Source organism: Ambystoma mexicanum, chromosome 3q, assembly GCF_040938575.1.
Source record: "Ambystoma mexicanum isolate Mex_15411 chromosome 3q, UKY_AmexF1_1, whole genome shotgun sequence".
In the NCBI taxonomy this organism is placed as follows: Eukaryota; Metazoa; Chordata; class Amphibia; order Caudata; family Ambystomatidae; genus Ambystoma; species Ambystoma mexicanum.
This window is the reverse complement of record NC_090926.1, coordinates 552073215-552096349: the sequence shown is the minus strand read 5'-3', so window position 1 is coordinate 552096349 and position 23135 is coordinate 552073215. Positions and strand designations below refer to the sequence as shown.

General features: G+C 47.0%; 1 protein-coding gene across 1 annotated transcript in view; it reads right to left on the bottom strand.

Moving 5' to 3' along the window:
• LOC138582732 (uncharacterized) overlaps positions 1-19641 on the bottom strand; it is a 448771-nt gene extending 429130 nt beyond the window's left edge. Inside the window, exon 1 of the mRNA XM_069654321.1 lies at positions 19503-19641. Coding sequence (XP_069510422.1) covers positions 19503-19569 — 67 coding nt within the window. The 5' untranslated portion in view covers positions 19570-19641. The remainder of the gene's footprint in view (positions 1-19502) is intronic.
• Between the last annotated feature and the right edge of the window lie 3494 nt (positions 19642-23135).

Sequence of the window (23135 nt, the reverse complement as noted above, 5' to 3'; positions counted from 1 at the left end):
GAGAATCCTTGCACAATTCCTCTAGAATTAGCAGCTGCGTATCACCGAAAGCAGAGGAAACTGAAATAAAACCTACACACAAACCGGACGCTTCTCTCCCTAACTGAACGCATAGCTATGAAAATAATCTGAGACCATCGATATATATTCGCCCGACTACAATCAAAAAATGGGCATGACTACAGGCCCTCAAACTAGACAAAGGGGTTCATTCCGAGTTGGGTGGTAAGGGAAAAACAATGCCGGTAAAGGACTACCGGCATAGTTTCCCGTTACGGCCCATTCTGACCCACCAGACCGTTATTTACGGCACCGTAAAGTACGAGGCCGTAAATAGCGGTTTAGTGGCGCGCGCCCGACACGCCATGCCGAAATTAGCGGCATGGCGTAAACCGGAGCTGATCCCAATTAAAGCGGACATGGAAAAAACGGCCTCCACAAGACCGCAAAGTACCTTACCGCCGTGAAGTAAATACCGGCATCGCCGAGAAGGTGTAAAGAACCCTGAGCAGTGTTTCCAAGAAGAACAGGTGCACTCAATCAGCACAGGTGGAGGCAATGGAGTCTGGCACAGCACAAAAGGAGCACACCCACACACCACACCCCCTCCCACACCAAGATGATACCAATTGTAGCAGCATTCCTGGAGCTGGAGGCCCTGCTTGCAAGGCAGCAACTACAACAACAGCAACAGCAACAACCACAGCCCCCACCACAGAGGATACACAGGAGGAGAAGGAGGGTGAGACAGGCCCAGCATGCCCTACCGGTGCAGCCACCATTACCACGCCGGCAGCCCCCAATCCCCCGCATCAGAGCCACCCCCTTCAACCTCACACCAGAGCAGATCCACACCCTGTACCGGCTTGACCGGGACACCATTACCACCATAGTGGACCTGATACATGACGATATAGTGAGCCGCATAGAAATCAGCACTGCCATCCGCCCTCTACTGAAGGTAGTGTCTGTGCTCCACTTCCTTGCCACAGGCACCTACCAGCATACAGTGGGGCACATGCAGGGCATTTCACAGCCCATATTTTCCTGGATACTCAACCAAGTGCTGGATGCCCTCCTCAACCACACAAGGGACTACATATCCCTACCCCGGACTCCCCAGGAGATATATGACACCAAAGTTACCTTCCATGCACTGGCAGGCATGCCAAATTGCATAGGTGCCCTCGACTGCACCCACGTTGAATTGGTGGTCCTGCATGCCATGGAGGTGCCGCATCGCAACCGCAAGCAATACCACTCCATCAACGTCCAGATGGTGTGTAATGCCAGTAAAGCCATCACACATTGCAATGCCCGATACCCCGGATCAACTCATGACTCCTTGGTCCTGCGGAACTCAACACTACCACGCTACATGGAGCGACATGCTGGACGACATGCCTGGCTGCTTGGTGAGTAACCTGAATCGGCCATGGCAGTGCATTGGGGCTGTGAGTAGGTTGTATGCATACTCCACCTGGGTGGGAAAGGGGAGGGGGAGATGCATACTCCACCTGGGTGGGAAAGGGGGGGGGGTGCATACTCCACCTGGGTGGGAATGTTCACACCAGTGCACGAAGTTCACCTCACAGCACACTGTGCCCCAAGGCAAGTGACACGGCACATGACCACATAACCACACAGTGATGAATTCGAGCTGACACCTAACACTACATGACTAACAGGAAACCTGGCCAGATACCACAACACATGCACCACTCATCGGCGGCCCTTACACACCGTAGGGGCATCCTGCACCATGCAGTGCAATAGCACCATGTCGCTGACTCCTGCATCACAACACACAAGACAGTCATCCCTGTGAGTGCACAGAAGTGAGTCTAACAGGGATCCTACAGCGTGTCACTGGTCCTGCACCCCCATAGGATTGCTGCAAGTCACCATGGTAGGGATCCGTGCAGAATGACGAGCATGCTACCAACTACAGCCAACACCCCCTTTCACCAAGTCTTGCGCAAGACATCAATGAATGCAGTCCAACACTGCTGCATGCATATACGATGCACATGCAACAAGACGTGAGTGCACACCATGACCCATCATGGAGAAGCTACCCCCTCCATCATTCCATTGCACATGACACATAGCCGGGCCAGTAATGGGGTGACTGTATCCTGGGACATGTGTGTATGGCCAGTAATCACCTGCGGCCATGTAAGACTAGTACATTTCTCCACCATGAATGCACAAACACTTACCTTCATTCCACTCTCATGCAGGTGATGCTGGCTACCCTTTGAAGCAGTGGCTCATGACCCGGTCCGTAACCCACAGAACAGGCACGAGGAGGACTACAATAGATCCCATACCCATACACGGGCGGTGATAGAGCAGACCTTCGGCCTGTTGAAGGCACGATTTCATTGCCTCAGCCGGTCGGGTGGGGCACTCATCTACAGCCACGTGAAGGTGTCCAAGATCACCATGGCATGTGTAATGCTGCACAACATGTGCATCCGTCGGAACGTGCCACTGCCCCCTGACGTGGAACTGCTACCACCAGATGATGATGAGGGGGAGGAGGAAGGAATGGCAGGACAGCATCACGGTGCCGATGCACAGGAGGGACGTTCCGTGCGGCAATCATTGATCGGACAATATTTCTGACTCACAAGTCAGCTGAGGGTGTGAGGATGAAAGGACATTGGGCACTGGGTGTGGGGATGTACACCATGCACTGTGCGACATTAAAAGACACATGCATGATCAATGTCCACTCTGTTTTTTAGGGATGATCAACCAGTGTATTGAATAATAATGTAGAAACGTGTACAACAAAACCTCCACCCTTACCCCCTTCCCCCCCACAACTCCCACACACACCCTCACCCCCCTCAACCTCCCCCCAACTCCCACACACACACTCACCCCCCTCACCCTCCCCCACAACAACCCCACAATAGTCCCATCAGTGCAACATAGGCCACATGTGTGTGGCAGTATGGTCAATGAGCACTCCCAGAGCCAGGGGGATCCATGTCGTGGCGGCGCAATGTACGCAGTGACCGACGGACAGGGCTGGTCTACGTGGAGGAGCTTTCGGAGGGTGGGTACTCCCACTGGGGCTGTGGTCTGGGGGGTGCTGCCTCCAGGGCATCTGCGATCCGGCCCAGCACCTCACAGAGCCGGTTTGTGCTCGCAGTGATCACCTCGCCCAGAGCCTGAAGGTCATTGTGCCACTCCAACCTTGATTCGCGGTTGTCCCGGATGAACTCCTCAATCAGGCCCGTGAGGTGCTGGGAGCGCACTGCATCCATGGCCGGTGTGGCCGATGTGCTTGGCAGGCTTGGTATTGAGCCTGCAGCCCTTTCGGGACTTTCTGCAGGGGAAGTGGATCCAGGACAGGCAGGTGGTACTCCTTGGCCTATGAGCCCTGGGTGTCACTCTCCCCGGAGTCGCTGTGTGCCACCTGGCTGTATGATGGAGTGTCTGGGCTATGTCCAATGTCATTGGGGTCCTCCACGTTGGCCACAGAAATTGATGTGGGGCTGTCTGGCACATCGAGGAGGCACATGGCAGCATTCTCCCCTGCCACACTGGACTCCTCAGACTGTACCGTGGGGCATGTGTCCGGCGGCACTGCAGGCATGGGTAGGGGTGCGGGTGGGGGTTGTGCACCCTCCATGGGGGTTGCTGGAGCAGGTGGTGTTGCATGTGTTTTCTTCCTGCTTGCAGGTATACGGTGTTCCCTGGCTCTGCCCCTGGAGGTTCTGGCCCGGGTGGCTTCCTGGTCCTCACTTTCATGCCCGCTGCCTGTGGGGGGGAAGAGAGAGACGGCATGAGCAATGATTTGGGGGTCAGCATTTCTTCAAGCCTATGGTATCACAATGGGATTGCAGCGTTTTGTTGACATTTGGGTGGTGAGTGGGACAGTGATCTGGGCTTGGATGGAAAATGCATGCAGATGTCTGGGTCACTCATGTTGGCGGAGTACTGTGGTGACTCACATTGATAGCCTCTTTGTGTGGTATGGCGAATATGGGTTGCAGACTTGCACCTGACATCAGCCTGGGTCCCACTTGTTACGGCATGATTTCATTGGGGAGGGGGGGTTTCCCATACATGATGTGACAGCTTGCCCAGCCCTTGGCGGTGCCTTAAATTAGGAATGCATTTACTGTCTTGACTCATGACACTCACCTCCATCAGTGGATGACGGAGCACCGCACTCCATTTCGCCAACCCCTTCTATGGCTTCGGTGCCCATCATGTCTGCACACGTTTGCTCCCAGGGCATCATTTTGATGGGAGAAGCTGGGCCTCCTCCTGTCTCCAGGGCCTGACTTCGGTTGGCCGATAGGGTGGCCCGCACCCTGAGACGGAGGTCATCCCACCGTTTCCTGCAGTCCTTCGTGGTGCGGGGGGCGTTTCCTACAGCGCTCACCCTCTGTGCAACCAAGTCCCAGATCTCCTTCTTCCTGACGACGGTGGGCCTACGCATGTCACTGCTGAATACTATCTCTGCATGTTCGTGCAGTGCCCACCAGTACCTGGAGCTCGTCCTGTGTAAAGCCCTCCTTCCTTATGCGGGCGGCACCCTTTTTCAGTGCTTTCGGCATGATGCTGGTCTCTAATGGCTATTTTTACGATCCAAATATGCCTCCGGATCCTGTATGAAGAGGATGGCAATGGATTGTGTTTTTAAAGATGGCTGCCGCGCTCCTTCCCGTTCCTGTGCGATGACGTAATTTCCGTATCCGTTAATTAGCAGTGACCGTAATTTACGGTATCCGTAAATTACGGTCACCGCTAATTACGGACGGCGAAGCTTCGATGGCGGTGTTGTAAAGAACATCTCGCTTCATGCCGCTAAGGGGTTAAACGGGCCCTTTAGCGGTATGCCGCTAGGGGATTTACCGGCATGGCGGAAAGCTCGTGCCCGCGAGGTCGGAATAGCCTGTAAATAGCGGCGTGGTACCAGATCGGACTCGCTCTTTCCGCCATGCCGGTAAAAACCAATACTTACCGCCAACCTCGGAATGAGGCCCAAAGATTGAGAACGGACATCATGCGAGGAGCTGATCAAGATTTAATGAACGAAAGAACTGGTCCCCCCCAAAGGATCCAAAATAGACCCAACTACCAAACTAGAAAATGAAAAAGAAGAGGAATAGTGGGGTAGAAGACCAGAGAGGAAAAAATAAAAAACAAACAACAAAACAAGAAGGGCAAAAGGTGGATTTGGGTGACATATCAAGTCAAGAGAGTGGGGAGAAAATGAACTTAACAAAAGGAAACCACCTGGCTGTAACAAATACCACAGCCTTCACAACTTACACAATGTCAGAAGACTATAAACACCCACGTGGACAACTAAAGGAACAAAATGGAAAAACAATACAAGAGGACGACCGATTAACAACGGACGTAGCACATACTGACTTAGAACAAACAGAACATAACGAGAAACCAACACAAGGGGATGAGCGACCAACAAGTGAGCTCTCATATTGCCCAAGTACAGACCAAACAGACATCTCAACAAACTCTGCAGTCAGAAATGATGAAGAACGTGAAATCATTCTCTGAAACTTTAGAAATGGCACAAGGAACAAAGTGCCCACTGCCACAACTAACCATTACGCATTATGAGGGCAGAAAGCGCCCAACGGGAGGCCGGAATCATGAGATCACAGAAAATACAGAATACTCAATCCAAGGAGAGGAACAGAATACAGCACTCACGAATATTGGAAACAATAGCAGACAGCTTACACAACAAGAAAAAGCTGAAAAGGCGAAGAACCAACGGCAATTGAACTTTATACAAAGCGGAACAGCATCCGAAAATCCACTGCACAACTACAAAGAAAGAACACAGCCAGATTGTTGCTAGATATTACAGAAATAGTCAATAATGAAGAACCATGAAAAACGACACAAAATCTTCAGAACATAAGTAACAACACCAACACAGAAATGGCATAAAGAGATGACATCGACCCCTTACAATAACATCAACAAGAAGACAAATCCACAGAAATTGCCAAAAGGGGAAATCAAGAAGGAACAACAACAACAGCCAAAATTGCTTCAGAAGACTGCTCAACATGAAGAATCAAGAAAAGAGGATATATCAATGACACATAACCAAACACAGGAAAACAAATTAAATATATCTAATGAGACCCCTCAACACACAGACAACAACCCGTATAAAAGATATCCAGCAATCCCAACAACCATGTTAGATCTGCAAAACGCAATGACAACAGCGTCTACACACGCACTCCTACCATTCATGAAACTTTATGAAACATTGGCAGATACACAAAAAGACCACGCAACCTTATTAGCTTTAATTCACAAAAAGCAGTTGTTCTTGGAAACCTTCGTAACGAAAGCTCAACATAGACTTGACAAAGAGGCGGAAGCATCGCTGAAATGGCAGGAATGACTATTTGCGATAGCTAGAAGCGAAAGAGCAGAGACACCATGGCAAACACGCTAACTGAAATGATGATAATGACTCACAAAGATATCCTGCTTTTACAAACAAAGTTAATAGACCCAGGATTACACAAGAGGCAACTAAGTGAAACACAAAAACAACAAAATAAAAAAAATCTAAGAGATTATAAAAGAACAAGTGGCAACAGTAGCTGATGGTATAAAAAGCCATGCAAATTCTAATGACCCTGAAATAGTGAGGGGAGAAGCAAGACAGAGAAAATAAGAACTACACAAAAACAAAACTTAAAACAAAACAATCTGAATACTCAAGCAATTGAAAAAACAAAGCATATTGAACATGTAAAAGGAAAAAAAAACAGAACAATAGAGTACAAAACAAAAAGATAGAAGTGGCAAAGGCAAATACAGAAAGCTTCGCAAATTTTTGACGTAAAGCAAAAACAAGAGAACAGGAAAACGGCTACAAAAGAAAACAAAACACCAAAACAAAACAACAAAAATGGAAAAACAGGGATTAATGTCAAGAGAGTATCAAGAGCATTCCTCCGCAACTTGACAATGCAGTGACGCCAAAGGCACCAACTATAACAACCAACGAACAAACTCTGATACATACATAACTGAACAAAGAAATCACAAAAGAAACAAAAAAGAAGGAGTCAAAAACAGATACGAAAGAGCAACAAATGATAGACTTGCTAATAAATCTATCTACTTACAGCGATGAAAAGACACAGTCGATCAAGGAAATAGAGGAACATCAAACCGACCAACAATCCGCCTCACTATACATAGTCGACGAGTACGAAAAGGGAGACACCATAACTTCAGACACTGAAATACTATCAACTGAAGACATCTGAGACAGTGAAAACGAAACAATGTACAATGACATTTTGGAGTGTGAGCTAGAGGACACAAGAAACACAAAGAATGAAACATATCAACAAAGGAATAACACACCAATATACGACAATGACTTTGAACATACAAGAAGAGGACCAAAAAGAAGCAAAGAACTATTAGAAAAGATCTAAAATTGCCAATGTTCACAAACCCACGAGACAACTCAGATATATATAAAGTAAGGATTGAACAAATCAAGGGAAATAAAGACAATTTGATCTTAAACAGAACAAACACGTTGCGACTGATACACACAATATGGAACTTAAGGAACATACAATCATGAGATATTTGCCTAGTGGAATTTCCATTTGATGAGGAAACGGACATAGCGGATATCCATTTTTCAACACAAGATGTACATGACCAAGTGATAGATAGCAAGGACAAGTTCCAAAAATTAGGTTTTCGCTGTCTCATAAATGATTACCAATTTAATCAATATGAAATAAAAAAGAAAAAACATTGACCATAAACAAAGAAGAAACGAATCTGGCCAGACCATGAAAAACAGAAGACGACACATGTCAAATCTTCAAAGAAATTCTACAGGATAGAACAAGAACGCTACAAGGACGTCAGAAAATGTAAAACTAAGAAGGCAAACAGCACAGCGATACACAGAATACAGAAGATACAAACAACGAGAAACACCCCAGTAACAACCACAATCATCCAAAATCACTAACACTATATCGTTATGCTCACAGAACACCAGAGGTTTGTCACATTTAAGTGGAAACAAAAACAGGAACTTACAGCTATTTGACCTAATTTGTCTACAGGAGACGTGGATTGTCCAACAACAGACCTGTGATGGCTACATAACTATTAAACCCGGCAATTACCAAACAAAAAGGACACCCGTTAGCGGGCCTCCTAACATTGATCAAAATGGAAGCAAATTTAAAAGCTATAGAAACAAAAAACCCAAACTCCTTCACACAAATCACCATAATCACCATATTAGAGACAAATACACCAATCTCTACAGCCATGAGAAACCAGCACAAATTGGCATTAATAAATCTATACTGGAGCACGGTAGGGATACAAGAAATGACATTCATCGACACAGTATTGACACAGATAGACGATTTGCAGATAAAAAACAAGCAAATTGAATTAATAATCTGCAGAGACCTAAATATCCATCTATTTAATCAACAAAGTCTAAAAATCCTACAGAACGAACTGTCGAAGGCGGCGAAACTTTGGGATAAGGAAATGGAAAGAGGAAAATTCACCTGATTAACAATTTAGGCACACTTGGAAGAGCCACAAAACGACGTCAATCTTGGACTACATTTATACAACAGAAAGTATCAAACAAAGAATCCAAAAAGTAGAAGTAATACTAACAAATCGTAGTGACCACCATAAAGTCACGATGCAGTGGAATATGGAACTTAAGCGACTCCCATATCAAAGACTACCAAATGTAGAACTGATCAATGGCGCCCACAGATGCAGATGCAGATTAATGATAAACAAGTAACAGAACTAAAGAAAGTATTCTTAGACACAAATACATCACAAAGTCAAAAACTAAACTATCTGTGGCTGCTAATGCCATACAGAAAAATCAATGCAGGATTACAATTCCAGAAAGCAAAGCATAAGCACGCATTTAATCACCAGACTAAAGGGAAAAAAAAGAACTGAGAATCAACATCAAAAGATATACCACAGGAACAGCGCATGAGAGCAATTAAGAAGCTAAAACAACGGTATAGAAATTTGACAAAAATCAACACAGCACAGATAAGCCAAAATGACGCAGAACAAATGCTGAAGGTACTGCATAATAGAAATACGAAAGACCTATGGAAATTAACTAACAGCAATGATGAGCAAACATTGAAATTGATCTCAGGAGTAACAAAAGAAGCTTGGGAAGCACATTTTGGGAATTTGTATATCCAAACCCCAGATAATACACAAGAGGAAGGAATGAGACACTCAAACAAATGGGAACTACAATGGGACAAAACTGACATCACACCATATAAAACATCTAAATGGATCAAGAGTCCCAGGCCAGAGAGCGCTAGAGACCCGAACAAGATGGCTGCTCCCTTGCGAGCTGCTACACGGCCCTCCAAAATCCTGATCAATCCTGCCTCTCCCGGTGGAATACTACTCCACAATAGCAGCTGACGTTGCCACAAAAGCACCAGGCTTCAATCCAGCAGAAAACCGGCAACTCCCGGTGCTCTACACAACCGAAATCCTGACCGGCGCGCCCCAGCGCCCCTGGACTGAGGGAAAGGCCTGGAAGCCCGCCGGCGCCCGCCCGCCTTCGCCAGATCTGCCGGTGAAACACCAGCAGCTACCACAAGTACAGCGGTGGGCCCCCAAGCAGAGGAGAGCTGGGGCGGCCCGGGTCGGTCCCTGGTGGTTCTGGAACACCCAGTCGTCACTGTCACCCGTTGTAAGGGCCAGCCCTTGAAGACGCGGCCTGGCCGCGGGGGGAACACTGACATCGGCCCAGTTCCGCGGGCCAGGACCCCCGAGGCCCTGCAACGTATTGCGGCTCGTAGAGGGGGTCGGGACCTGCCGGAGGACTCCGCTGCCCCGCCCGCTTGAGCACAGTGCAGCACCGCCTGAGAGAGCCTCCCCAGCTTGTGGAGGACATCTGGACGTGACGCTTGGGCCGGGTCTCCCCGTGGCCGGACACCGCTGGCCTTGCGCCACTCCGGCCCAGCGGCAGCCCCCAACGGCCGCTGCAGAAACGCAGTGTCATCTACCGGCAGAGGCCCCGAACTAAAAGATTGGAGGATAGCGAAGCTCCCAAGCCGCTGCGTGAGAAGAACAGAATTCACAGGTACAGCGCCTGCTGTGGGGCGAGGGGGCTGGCCAGGCACTTTAGAGACACAGTTCATCGGTGTCCAGGTGCAAGATCAACTGGACACCCAAGCTGAAGGGCCAGACCCGCCGGGTTACCCTTTTTCATACGGCCCAACACAAGGGGCATTGACTTTGCCGCAAGGGAGCTGGAAAAGGTAGGACTTGCGCACATCACTGCTGGCGCACACCACTGCTAGCACAGCCTCTCCAAGTCGCCTCGCCGCTCTCCTACCTTTGTCAACTGGCCAAGAAACAAAACAGTAAAACTAACACTATGCAAGGACAAGCTACACCAGTAATCAGAGGTGCTAACACCACCCCAACCCATCAGACACTCGTCGGGGCTCTTGCTTAGAACCACGGGACGTGTTCCACTCAACTACGCCAGGCTACATAGCAATCCTGAAAACTCCTGGGCGGCACACACCCCCCCAACCCAGCACGATCTCCTAGAACCAGCACCCTGCACCAATATCCTAGCCCACCAGCAGGACGAATCAGCAGAACAACACCCGCACTGCGCACAAACTTGTAATGGGGAAATCCGACAAGTCACAGCGCAAATTGAACTTTGAAGGGGCTGCCTCGTCTAAAACACCCAGACACAGCGGGGAACCTGAATCCCCTCCTCTGTTGCCCAATCAAGCTAAGTGCGAGCCCCATGCGCTCGACATCAGAGCACTGCTCCTCGAATTGAAAAATTGAATCAGCAACCTAGATAGCAAGCTGGACGACCTCTCATCCAAGGTGGACCAGGTACAACATAGACTCGACAACCACAGCGAGCGTCTAGATGAGGCAGAGCAGCGAATATCCAACCTCTATGACGGAATGATGTCCCTGACCACCAGAGTGTCGTCCCTCGAAGCCCAGATGAAAATGACCAACGCACGAAATGAAGACCTCGAAGGGCGCTCTAGGAGGAACAACATCAGGATAGTTGGGGTAAGAGAGAAACAACTCCAAGGCAAAATGGAGGACTACGTTGAAGAGATGTGCAGGTCCCTCTTCGGCCCAGAGGCACTCTTGCATTTGTTCGTCGTGAAAAGGGCCCACAGAATACCAGCAGCAAAACCCATTGTCGGAGCACCTCCTAGACCAATAATTGCAAAACTTCTTAACTATAAGGACAGAGATGCGATCCTTCGAATGGCTAGGGAGAAAGGCGAGCTACAAAATGATGGCGATATAGTTCACTTCTATCCTGACTTCTCGCCAGCTGTCCAAGCCCAAAGAAGGTGCTTCACCAACATCAAGCTGAGACTGTGATCCAACAAATCCCATATTCGATGCTGTTTCCTGCTCGCCTAAGAGTACAACACCAGGGTGGGACCCAGTTTTTTCAGACCCCCGAAGAGGCGAACTCATACCTAGACCAAGCTGGTTGTGGCCCAGCGGAGAACAATCAACCACGTGCACAGAGAGAATGGGCCCAACAGAACCCACCATAGGCAACACCAGGCAACAGGACCCACATCAAGTGAAAGCACATTCCACCGGAACACACCATAAGGGTCTGAACACCACACAGCCGTGTGACTTGGGAAGATCCTAGCGCCCCTAGCAGAGTAATGTTTAAGTTTATTAGTTCCACGTTACAAAGTTGCGTTATAACGGCGAGCAAGTTGGGGGTTGCTCATGAGAATTGGGAGGGAGATGCACTCCAGTTCGGGGTTAACAAGTTACACCAAGTTCGAGGCTACCCACATGCGCCGCCCACGAGGAGACCACGCTTCAACCCGCACCCCCTCACCACTACGCGCCGCCTACGCCCTTTGGTGGCAAATCATCAAAAACAGTTTGCTCAAAGAAACCAAAAGTTAGCACCTTCACCGTAGCCACGTGGAAAATTAAAGGGGGAAACCAGCTGGCAAAAGTGAGAAAAATGACTCAATACTTACGCCGACACAGGGTCGATGTGGCTCTGATCCAAGAAACCCACCTAAGCCAGGCCACTGAACGCCCTTGGGCAAAAGACTTGGGTTGCCACTGCTACTTTACATCATTCTCGTCGTACGCCATCCTCATCAATAAAACAATAAACTTCAGACTAATTTCAGAAAAAAAAGACACAGAGGGCAGATCGCTACTAATACGTGGAACGATCGACAGAGAGGACATCACACTGGTAAACTCATACGGGCCAAACACCGACAGCCCCAGCAACTTTGAATGGGTAATGACCCAACTAAACTCAATAGGGCAATCCACGATCATATGGGGCGGAGATCTCAACACAACACTCAATCCTGCTAAGGACAAGTCGCACAATCCGACAGCAGCCCCATCCAAAGCAAGCATGCAAATTAAAGAAATATGCAGCGCCTACCACCTCGTTGACATCTGGAGACTCAAGCACCCCGCCACCAGAGGCTTTACCTTCCACTCCTGGGTGCATAAAACCAGCTCAAGAATAGATTATCTCCTAGGGTCCACACACAGCCGCTTGCAATGGGGAGAGTGCCACATTCACCCACTAGCACTTTCGGATCACTCCATGGTGTCCCTAGAGTGCACCACCTCGCAAGCAATCAAAACCACCCCACATTGGAGATTCAAACCCAGAGCGTTACAAGATACCATCTTTGCAGACGAACTCTGGTCTGAAATGAAAATCCTTCTTAGACATCAATCAAGGATCAGTATCCTCAGCCGGGACTCTGTGGGAGTCCATGAAGTGCTTCATCAGGGGCTCTGCATAGCAAAAGAATGCGGAATCCTAAAACTAATACGAAGAGATCTAAAATCTAGCAAAACCCGTCTCAAAGACCTTGAGAGCTCTCTCCTGGCGGACAACAACCCACAGATCCTCGCAGAGATCAAAAAAGAACTGGAGACCGTCAGGAACTTAGCGGAAAGAGAGGTGAAATTCTTGTATCAACACCACAAAATCCGCCAATACAGTGAGGGGCAACAACCCGGTGCACTCCTTGCGAGACTTGTAACAGCCGACAAAAACCCACGTCAATTGAAGCAGTAACAGATCACTCCGGTAACACCGTTCATTCCGCAATCAACATCGTTGAAGCATTTCGCAGCTTTTATCAAGATCTGTATGACTCAAATTACTCCATAAGCCCGACCGAGCTGCGACACTACCAAAATACAGTGGAACTCTACTGGGTCGACTCGGAGCCCAGAGAACTTTTGAATGCCCCTATCACCATTGACGAGATCCTCGAGGCCATCAAAGCGCTACCCCACACGAAAGCACCCGGGCCAGATGGCTTGTCCAGCAAATTTTTTAAATCTTACGCAGACCTCCTCGCCCTGCTACTCCTACGGGTGTATGACGAAGCCCTGGCCAACGACCAAATGCCGCCAACCCTATATATGGCTAATATCATACTCCTGCATAAACCCGGTAAAGATCCAACCCAATGTGGTTCATACAGACCCATATCATTGATAAATCTTGATAATAAAATCTACGCAAAAATCCGAACGAAGAGGCTACTTCCCCTCATGCCCGTCATGGCCCTGGCCGATCAAGCAGGCTTCATCCCTGGAAGGAGCACCTCCTATGGGAAAAGAAGAATGTTCAGAGCAATTGAGGCACTCAACCCGGGGAGTCAAGCGGTTGCAGTATTACTAGACACCGAAAAGGCATTTGACTCGGTCGAGTGGCCTTTCTCTTCATGGTTCTGGAAAGGTTGGGACTGGGTAAACGCTTCATACGCCTGATCTCACTTCTCTACAAAAAACCAACGTCTAACATCATATTAGGAGGTCTGCGGTCAGGTAACATTCACCTAAAAAGGAGGGACCAGACAAGGCTGTCTGCTTTCTGCACTGTTATTTGCTCTTTTAATTGAACCCTTGGCATCTGATCTACGCCTGCATCACCTCCACAGAGGCCTCTCATTTGGCCCCCATAAAATGATCATCTCCCTGTACGCAGATGACGTGGCCCTGTTTCTCCGGGATGCTGATGAGAACTTAAATCCCACGATGAGAGCAGTAATCCAATTTGGCTGCTTCTCTGGATTAAGAATTAACAATACCAAATCAGTCATTCTTCCACTCACCGCCGCCACTGTCGAATTCACAGATGACTTTGGCTTTCAATGGCAACACTCGGGCGTGAGATACCTTGGCATCTACATGTCGAGACTGAAAGAAGACATCATATGCGACAATTAAGAGGCCACATTAGTCTCCATTCAATCCAAGATTGATAGGTGGAGGTCACTACCGCTGACCCTCTGGGGCAGAGTATCCTTGGTAGAAATGATCATCCTGCCAAAACTACTGCATCTATTTACGAATATCCCTTTGCTGCTTCCCCAGAGGATCCTGCAGCACATCAAAAGCATGATCCTCGACCTCATATTGGCTGGTAAAGTAGCGAGAGTCGCATATACTACACTTACTCTACCAACGCGGCAGGGAGGTATGGCCCTCCCAGATCTGGAACACTACTACTGGACTGCCCAAGCACAATTCTTGAGCCACTGGTATGCAACGCAGTTTATAAGGCCCCATGTCCAAATTGAAAGGGTGCTCGCGATTCCACACCTTCTTCGCGCCATAAATGTTGGCCAATTCTCAGCCAGCCAACCATCAATGAACCCTGTAGCCACCACATACTCAATTTGGCGAAAGATCGCTCAGAAAAACGATGTCATAACCCGATTCACCCCGCTTCTCCCAATCAAACACATTCCAGGAATCCCTGTCATGTCTGAGAAAGTATTGTTACTATGGACAGCAAAACTCCAGTTAAATTCCATGCATGATCTCTTCCCAGAGGGAACCTTCCTGACCCTGCAACAAGCACGAGAAAAGGGAAGCAACAATGCCCTTGACACCTTCATTTACCTAAGACTACGACAGTCGCTGCAGGCGGCAATCCCGACCTTTCCGGAACATCCACCCGAATGGCCGCTGTTACATAACACAATCCAAGCCCAAGGAGAAGGGCACCTGGTGTAGAATATCTACAAAGCCCTCCTTCGTGAACAGAAACCACCTTGCTCGAAAGCAAAGAAAATATGGGGAAGAAGCGCTGGATACCACAATCTCAGACGAAGAATGGACCTACATACTCAATCTCACGCAAAAGGTTGCGATAAACCCGAGATTTAAGCTGATTCACTTCAACTTCCTCCACCAAACGTATCATACTCCCAAGCGACTCCATGCTCAAAGAGAGACAATATCGGCAGAGTGTCATAGATGCGGAGAGTCGGTGGGAGACTTCCTTCACCTGGCATGGTCCTGCCCTCCTGTAGCCACGTTCTGGAACGCAATTTTTGAGAAAATATCAGCAATAAAAGGAACGGACCTCGACATGGACCCAAAGATGGCAATGCTAGGCCTGACCCAATCGCTGCCGAACACAGTCAGGAAACTGACGGACTTATTGCTTATCCTAGCTCGAAGGAGAGTCGCAAACACCTGGGGCAAGGGCCCCCCACCAAGCTCCCGATTCTGGCTTAAGGACATCACATACTGCCAGGACGTAGAGACAGACTTCATCAAGACTCTACTGCTCCACTCACGCCCCCCAGATATCTGGGGTCCATACATTGCTTTCCTGTTGTCAACAACAGACGCACTAGACTCACAACCACCATCTCCATTGCAGCGACATGTCGTTAGGGAACCACATAACGCTACAGCCTCTGAGGCGGCGACACGCAGATAACTGTTTTGGTTTAAAGACTTTGCTATTTCAAAGGGCAAGTAAGGGGGTGGGGGGAGGGAGCGGGTCTCAGGTTTCGGTCAGCGCATGGCCTCACTGTATGTTATGTTGAAAATGCCAATAAAGAAATAAAAAAAATTTAAAAAAAAATTAAAAAAATAAGAAAAAGAGTCCCAGCCCCAGACGGGTTGAGTAATGCGATCATTAAGAAAGATTCTGAAATCTGGACAGACATACGCTTTGAATTGTTTAATATCATTAATATAACAGCAGAAATTCAACAAACATGGAAAACCGCAACTTTGATCCCCATTTATAAGCAAAGAGATAGCGCTATTCCCTCAAATTATCGTCCAATTGCTCTGCTGGACCCGATAGGGAAAATCTTTCCAGGGTTCCTTCAAAAACAACAGAAGAAGTGGGCACAGGAAAACGACCTTATGGATCACAGACAAACAGGATTCACAAGAAATGTGGGAACCAACATCAACTTGATCTTATTAAACATATTGAAACACGAAGCATTGAAGAACAAGGTGCAGACATATGCAACTTTTGTACACCTAAAGTTAGCATTTGATACAGTAAACCGGCACAGATTATGGGAGAAGCTAAAGGATTGGAACTGTCCAAAATTGTTATTAGAACCAATCATAACTCTATACTTACAGACCTCAATAAGGGTACAAATATCCAAAGAAGGAGCAATGTCATCTGAGATCAAGACAACTAATGGCCTAAAACAGGGATGCCCGTTAGCAGCCACTTCGTTTATTTTATAGATTACAGATCTAAAAACGAGCGAAATTGCTACAACGGGATACCCTCCGAAACTAAAGGGCAACAAAATCCCTTATATGTTATTCGCAGACAACATTATACTTCTGGACATAACAGAAAAAGGTCTTCTAAATAGACTATCACATTGGGACAATACACAGAGACAAACAATCTATCCATAAATCGACAAAAAGCACAAGTGATGATGGCATTAACACAAAGCTTCAACCGAAGAAAAATAAAAAGGAACAACTCACAATTTACATAAAGGGAGAACAAATCACAGCAGTACCCACTGTAAAATATCTGGGAGTTTGGATAAATTAATCAGGCACAGAGGCAGGATGGATTGAACACCTAAAATCGAAAGCTCTTTCAAGGGCTGGCCATACACAAAAAATATGGCAAATATTCTTTTAAACCCATAATGAGCTACTACCGACGAAAAGCAGTGGCCATCCTAACATATGGAAGTGAGGCAGCATTGAATATACCATGTCAAACTTGGACACAACTCGAAGCCATTTTGTGGAGAAAAATCCTAGAGTTACCAAGATCGCATCCAATGCCACGCATCAGATATGAGCTGGCCTTACAATCCGTAGAAACCATAGTACTCTGGAAGTCACTGGACTTATACAGAAAAGTAATAACAAACGACAATATACCATCCATAGACATCTTGAGAGATAACCCAGAGACCATGAACAACATAGTACTAAAAATAAGGAAAATAACATGTAAGCAAAGACTGAAGGAAGCCGAGATAACACTCAAGATGTCAATGAATCGCCTGACGAAAGCAAAAAACTAAATTCAACGAAATGACTGTGTAGCCACACTGAAGAGAAAAAGAGAATACCAAATGGACATCCATTCAAACATCGAAGCAAGGCCTCTGAATCACTTACCGAATTATCTAGTACGCTTTCCAGACCAACAAATGAGGAACACCTTTCTAAGACTTAGGTTGAACGTACTGCCAACGAGGGAATACTTGAAAAATACTAAACAAATATCTACAAAGGAAGCATACTGTAGATTTTGTAACCAACAAAAACAATCTGAAACACTATTCCACTTCATCATGAAATGTGAAGCACTCAACGATAAACGCTTACTATTTGCAATTATGCTCCCACAATCCACTATACAACTATCTGGGCCTGAGAAATGGGCATACATTGTCTTAGGAAATGACAACTGCCTAACATTCAGAATAATACAATTCTGGAACTCGATCATGACAAACGATCGGAATCATAAAAGGACTCTGGCGTGAGCACAAATGAGCGACAGAAAACTACGCAGCGAAGAAAGGCAATACTTGTGACTAAAAAGATCCCAAAAGGAAGGAAATCAAGCTTATCTTTTTTTATTCTTTATTATTATTATTATTTTTTATGTTGAATCTCAATCGACAGATTGCATCCTGTATGGTAATATTTTTAATAAGGAGTATAACATTTGTAACAATGTAATTTTTGAAATGCAAACTAATTCATTTAAATAAAAAAAATAAAAAAATTAAGGGGTTGTCCATGAAGAAGTGAAATGTTGGGTAATGAAAATGGGGATACACAACAAACACAGTATTGTGTGGAACTATTCTCATACGTTTTCTTTCAATGTGTGTCTTTATGTTTCATAACAGAGATGTAAAACGCTAACGAGACTTGTTTAGGCTAGTACTAATGGTGTTTCAAGGATTGTGGGGCGATAAAGCTATATACTGTGTTTGTTCAACAGGTTTCTACAACAATTTATATCTTGTTACGGTGATGTATTTATGTTGAAGTCATTACTGTAAAGCAGAATATTAAGTTAGCCTTCTGATGCAAAACATTAACACATATTGGTACCAAATAGAGCTGCAAAGATATGATCACGCGGCTTGTCACTAGGCTCAAGTGACAGCTTCACCACATAACTAACGTGTTTGATCCTGTGTGCCTTGTCGAACAAAATTAGGAGTATAAGTGATTCAGTGTACTAACCAGAAAAAAGCCTCACTTATTGTTAACTAAACTATAGTGTATCACTGACAAAGCCAACAATTACCTCCACGTCCACTCTTTATCGCTTGTGATTGGCAAAAGTGTGTTCTTAGTTGCAAGATATTAACGGTGCACATATATTTGTGGTTTCCAAATGTGTGGATCACCCTGGGGATCATGGTTACTCGTCATGTTGCGTAATGAAAGTGGGTTCTGTTCTTGTTCTTAAATATTGTTTTCTTTGTTGCTGCAACTACTTTTTTCAAGTCCTTTAATTTGAGCGCAATAAACTAGCTTTTACTATTGCAGCGAATATATTAGACTGGGAGGCCATTGTAGGATTTGCGATAGGATATAGAAGTGCATTCGTGTGTGTCACCCTGGGTGCAATGCTGTCGCTTTTCAACCTAGTTCAAAATACACGTCCCATAATGTAAAGTGTTTTTGGATGAAGCGCTAGTATTGGCTGAATGCATCACACATGGTGGATGGATGACATAGGGCGAATTGCTAGCAATGGCATGCTCAATTAAATGCTAAACATCGGCAGAAGCAAGCAGCCCAAATACATATGTGGTCAGGGATAATTCAAATGATTACATTCAAGTGCTACTCGAATAGTTTCACTCATTGCTCGGTTGTTTATTGAAATTAAATAATCGTGCTTTAGTTATTTTTCCTCAATCTCGCTATAAAATTGGGAGTGGGGTTGGAGAGCGTGGTGCGAGGGGGGGCGTGGGGGTGGTTGACATTGGTTATTTGGGCTGCCTGCCCCTGCCCCCTGCTTTATAGTTTTTTGTAATCCCAGATATTTAAAGATTACACAACACAGCGTCGCGCCAACTGCGTACGTTTGGTGTTTTAGTCAGGGAATTGCCACTCACCGAGGATCAATAACGCACAGCTTAAGTAAAATAGATCATTTATCGACCGGGAGTCTACAGACGTCATGTCCCAAAGAGACGCTACCACTCATTTCCATTAGAGGCACGGACCCAGCAGCGCGACCACTTCCCTTGAATAACCCGTGGCGTTCCATCAATGGCCACTCTCTATGCTCGCGTCATGTTCATTTTCAAGCCTCTTACATTCCACGTACCTCGTGATCAGGTTCGGGAGTAAACGCAGCGCCGTAAAGTAGAAGCACGCGCCCAAGCACACAGAGATGCGCAGATATTTTTCTGCGATCATTCCAGATAGATTGATGAGACCATAATGAAAAGTCTTCTGCAATTCGTCTTGCTACTTTTGTGGTCCTGTGCTGAGGGCTCTTCATAGGACTATGAATATGGTATCTGCTGGAGTCTTTGTGGATGTGTCATCTGAAGGAAGTGTTATGTAATCGAAGGTCTGGCGCTTTGCAGAGACACGTTTAGATGAGTTAAGGGCCTGGTCTAGATTTGTTATGAATGGGTATTTTCAATGGTCTCTCTCTCTCTCTCTCTCTCTCTCTCTCTCTCTCTCTCTCTCTCTCTTTCTCTCTCTTTCTCTCTCTCTCTGTGTCTCTCTCTTTCTCTCTCTCTCTCCCTGTCTGAGGTGCTTTGCAGATGATGGTTTGGGCAGGCCGGCCCCCCCCCCCCAAAAGTGCCAGATGGACAGTATGTAGAAATCGCTATGAACTTTTGCATGCCGTCACCTCACCCTACTCTCAGTACAGACCCTGGGCTCTCCCCACCCTACTCCCACCACTATCCCAGCGCTGCCGCCCATCCTGCTCCCACCACAGTCCCATAACACAAGCATACACACATCCATACACATTTAAATAAAAAATAAATCACCATAAACGTACCTTCTGCAGGGGGCCTGTGCATGGTTGCTAAAATGCCCCACTCCAGGTTGCTCTGCCCGTATGTGCGAGGAGGTGCAGGAGCACCCCCTCGCACATACATACATGCAGTGCCCCAGACAGCATTTCCAATGAGCTATGCAAGACTGGCGAAGCAAAACACCCCCAGCGTTGCATGGCTCAGTGATCATGTGCGGCTGGGGAAATGAACTGTCAAAGGCAAACAGTGTTTCCCTTTGACAGTTCAGCCAGCCCAGAAGCACTCCCTCAGCTGGAAAAAGCAACTGAGGGAGTGCTCAGTGTTTCACTGGGCTAGCTCCTCGGCTCCTCCATAATGGGTGAGGTGGCCAGAGGGTGGACGCCCCCTCACCCATTATGGATGAGCCGGCAGGCTTGGACTGGCCTATAGGCCAGTCAAAATGGGCCACTTTTTTTTGGCCAATGTGGGCCAGTTTGAGGAGTTACTTCACTATGCAGCTAGTAGTTTTGACCATTGTTGCTGAATAAATATTCTTTAAATATTACAATGTGTTTACATTTGAACAAAAAACAACCCCTTCGGTACTATTCAAACAGTCTGTGACTGAATATACATTTGCAACTGCTGGCCATTTTTTCATTGGTGCCTAAGACCGTTTTATGGTCCAGTCTGACCATGTGAGCTGCCCCTTCCCATTTCCTCCAATCTAAAAAAAAACAAAAAAAAACACTAGTATTATTTTTTTTTACACATTTCATGCTGGGCTCTGGCGCCCCCCCTGAGATGCGGCGCGCCCACCTGGGGGTCGCGTCCCACAGTTTGAAGACCCCTGATTTAAGGTGATCACTGTGGGGCTTAAATTAAGGTTTGTATACAGCGTCAATGGTGAATGCTGTCATGTCCCAGCACTGATATGGTTATCCCTGGACGAGCCCAACTCGTCACAGCGAACTAAGCCAATGGGAGCGCATGCCATTCGCACATGCGCCCAAGAAAATACCATGCACAGTGGTTTCCGGCAAATAAATAAAGAGAGTGTCATGTCTGGCAAGGACACGGTTAATGGAGCCCGGCTCCATACTGTCACAGTCACTGGCATCCAATCAGGGGTCCGGACCATGGCGCGTACATGAGGCTTGCTTCTCGAGCTTGGTAGTTGCCACAAAATAGAATAAAGAGGTTAGACACACGCTACTGGTCTCCGTGTGTTTATTTTCCCTCAGGGCACACTTGTGCAGGGGTGTTCGGAGAGACAGGACAATGGCAACGAAGGTGGGATAACACACATGACCGCGCCCTGAAAAAAAAGAAAATCTCTTTTTTTCTCCCATCCCCCTGGGAGGCACGACTAGTGTACTGTTGTACTCTGTCTCCAAGATGTTGGTTTCGCAGGCCAGTGCCATTTGACATGCAGGATCAAAAATCTCTTGGACCGCGGTGGGAGAGATGGCTGCAGCGATTTGAAAATTATCTGGAGGCGCATGAGGAAAATGTACCCAAACGATTTGCGAGATGATTACTGGTAAACCTTGTGGGAGACGACATGGAAGACCTCGTTCCCACTTTCCCTCCAGAGGACGTCAAAACCTTTGTTGGTCTGAAGGAGGGACAGTGCGCCTATTTCGATCCACAACAAAATAGTGACTACGAAAGGCATACATTCAACACTGCATTTCAACTCACAAGACAGATCATGGGTGCTTTTGTGACCAGACTTCGCAAGCTGGTAGCGCACTATGAGTTGACGAGAAAGCGATACGCCTCTGGATCATTGGTGACTGCCTATTTTCTTCATTCAGGAATATACTGCGGGAGAAATTTCCTCTGAACACTATATTGCAGATGGCCAGGACCGAAGAGCGTGCCGATATGCAGGCAACTCAGATGTGAAGCAACAAGGGATCTGCAAAGGAGCAAATATATCAGGTAACCCTAGGGTGGTGTAAGCACTACACTGCAGGCAGCCTCACAAGAAAGTATATCTTCACAGGCAGGTGCTATCGCTGTGGACTTCGGTTTTCACATGATCCAGGCGTGAAGTTCCTGGGGAATTTGGACAAAAGTGCACCATCTATGGTAGGAAAAATCATCTGTCATTCGTGTGCAATGGCCCGCCAAGTAGAGCTTTGTGGCCCAACTATCAACCATGAGGCAGGAACAACCTCCAGTGGGGAGCAAAGGACCCCTTCCACAACCACTGAAAGTTCTCCACGACTCTCTGGTAAAAAGGAAAACATGCCCTCACGGAGCTGCATGAATTACAGAGTGAGGTCCCTGAAAGCAACCTCCTAGGCCGCCCTTCTGTACTCAAAATGGACATAGCGGCAGTAACAAACACTATGCAACATGACAACTCCATTGTTTAGACCTTCCCAGCACTATTCACAGATCTGGGGTGTCTCAAAGGGGACACCGTAATGCTGCATATCGATGAGTCCATCACTCCCGTCGCTCAACCCCAAAGAAGGACACCTTTTTATCTTCAAGCACAAGTGGAGAAATAAAAACAAGGACTCCTCGAACAAGTCAAAATTGAACCAGCCAGCGGTTCTACCCCCTGGGTCTCTCCCATAATGGCCGTTCCTAGAAAGGGCACACCTGGTACAATACGGATATATGTCGATATGAGACAGGCGAACAAAGCAATTGGATGCAAGAGACATCCCGGAATGCACCTTGATGACATGAACAGTACTGAATGGAACCCAGATTTTCTTGAAGCTTGATCTTAATAAGGGGTACCATCAG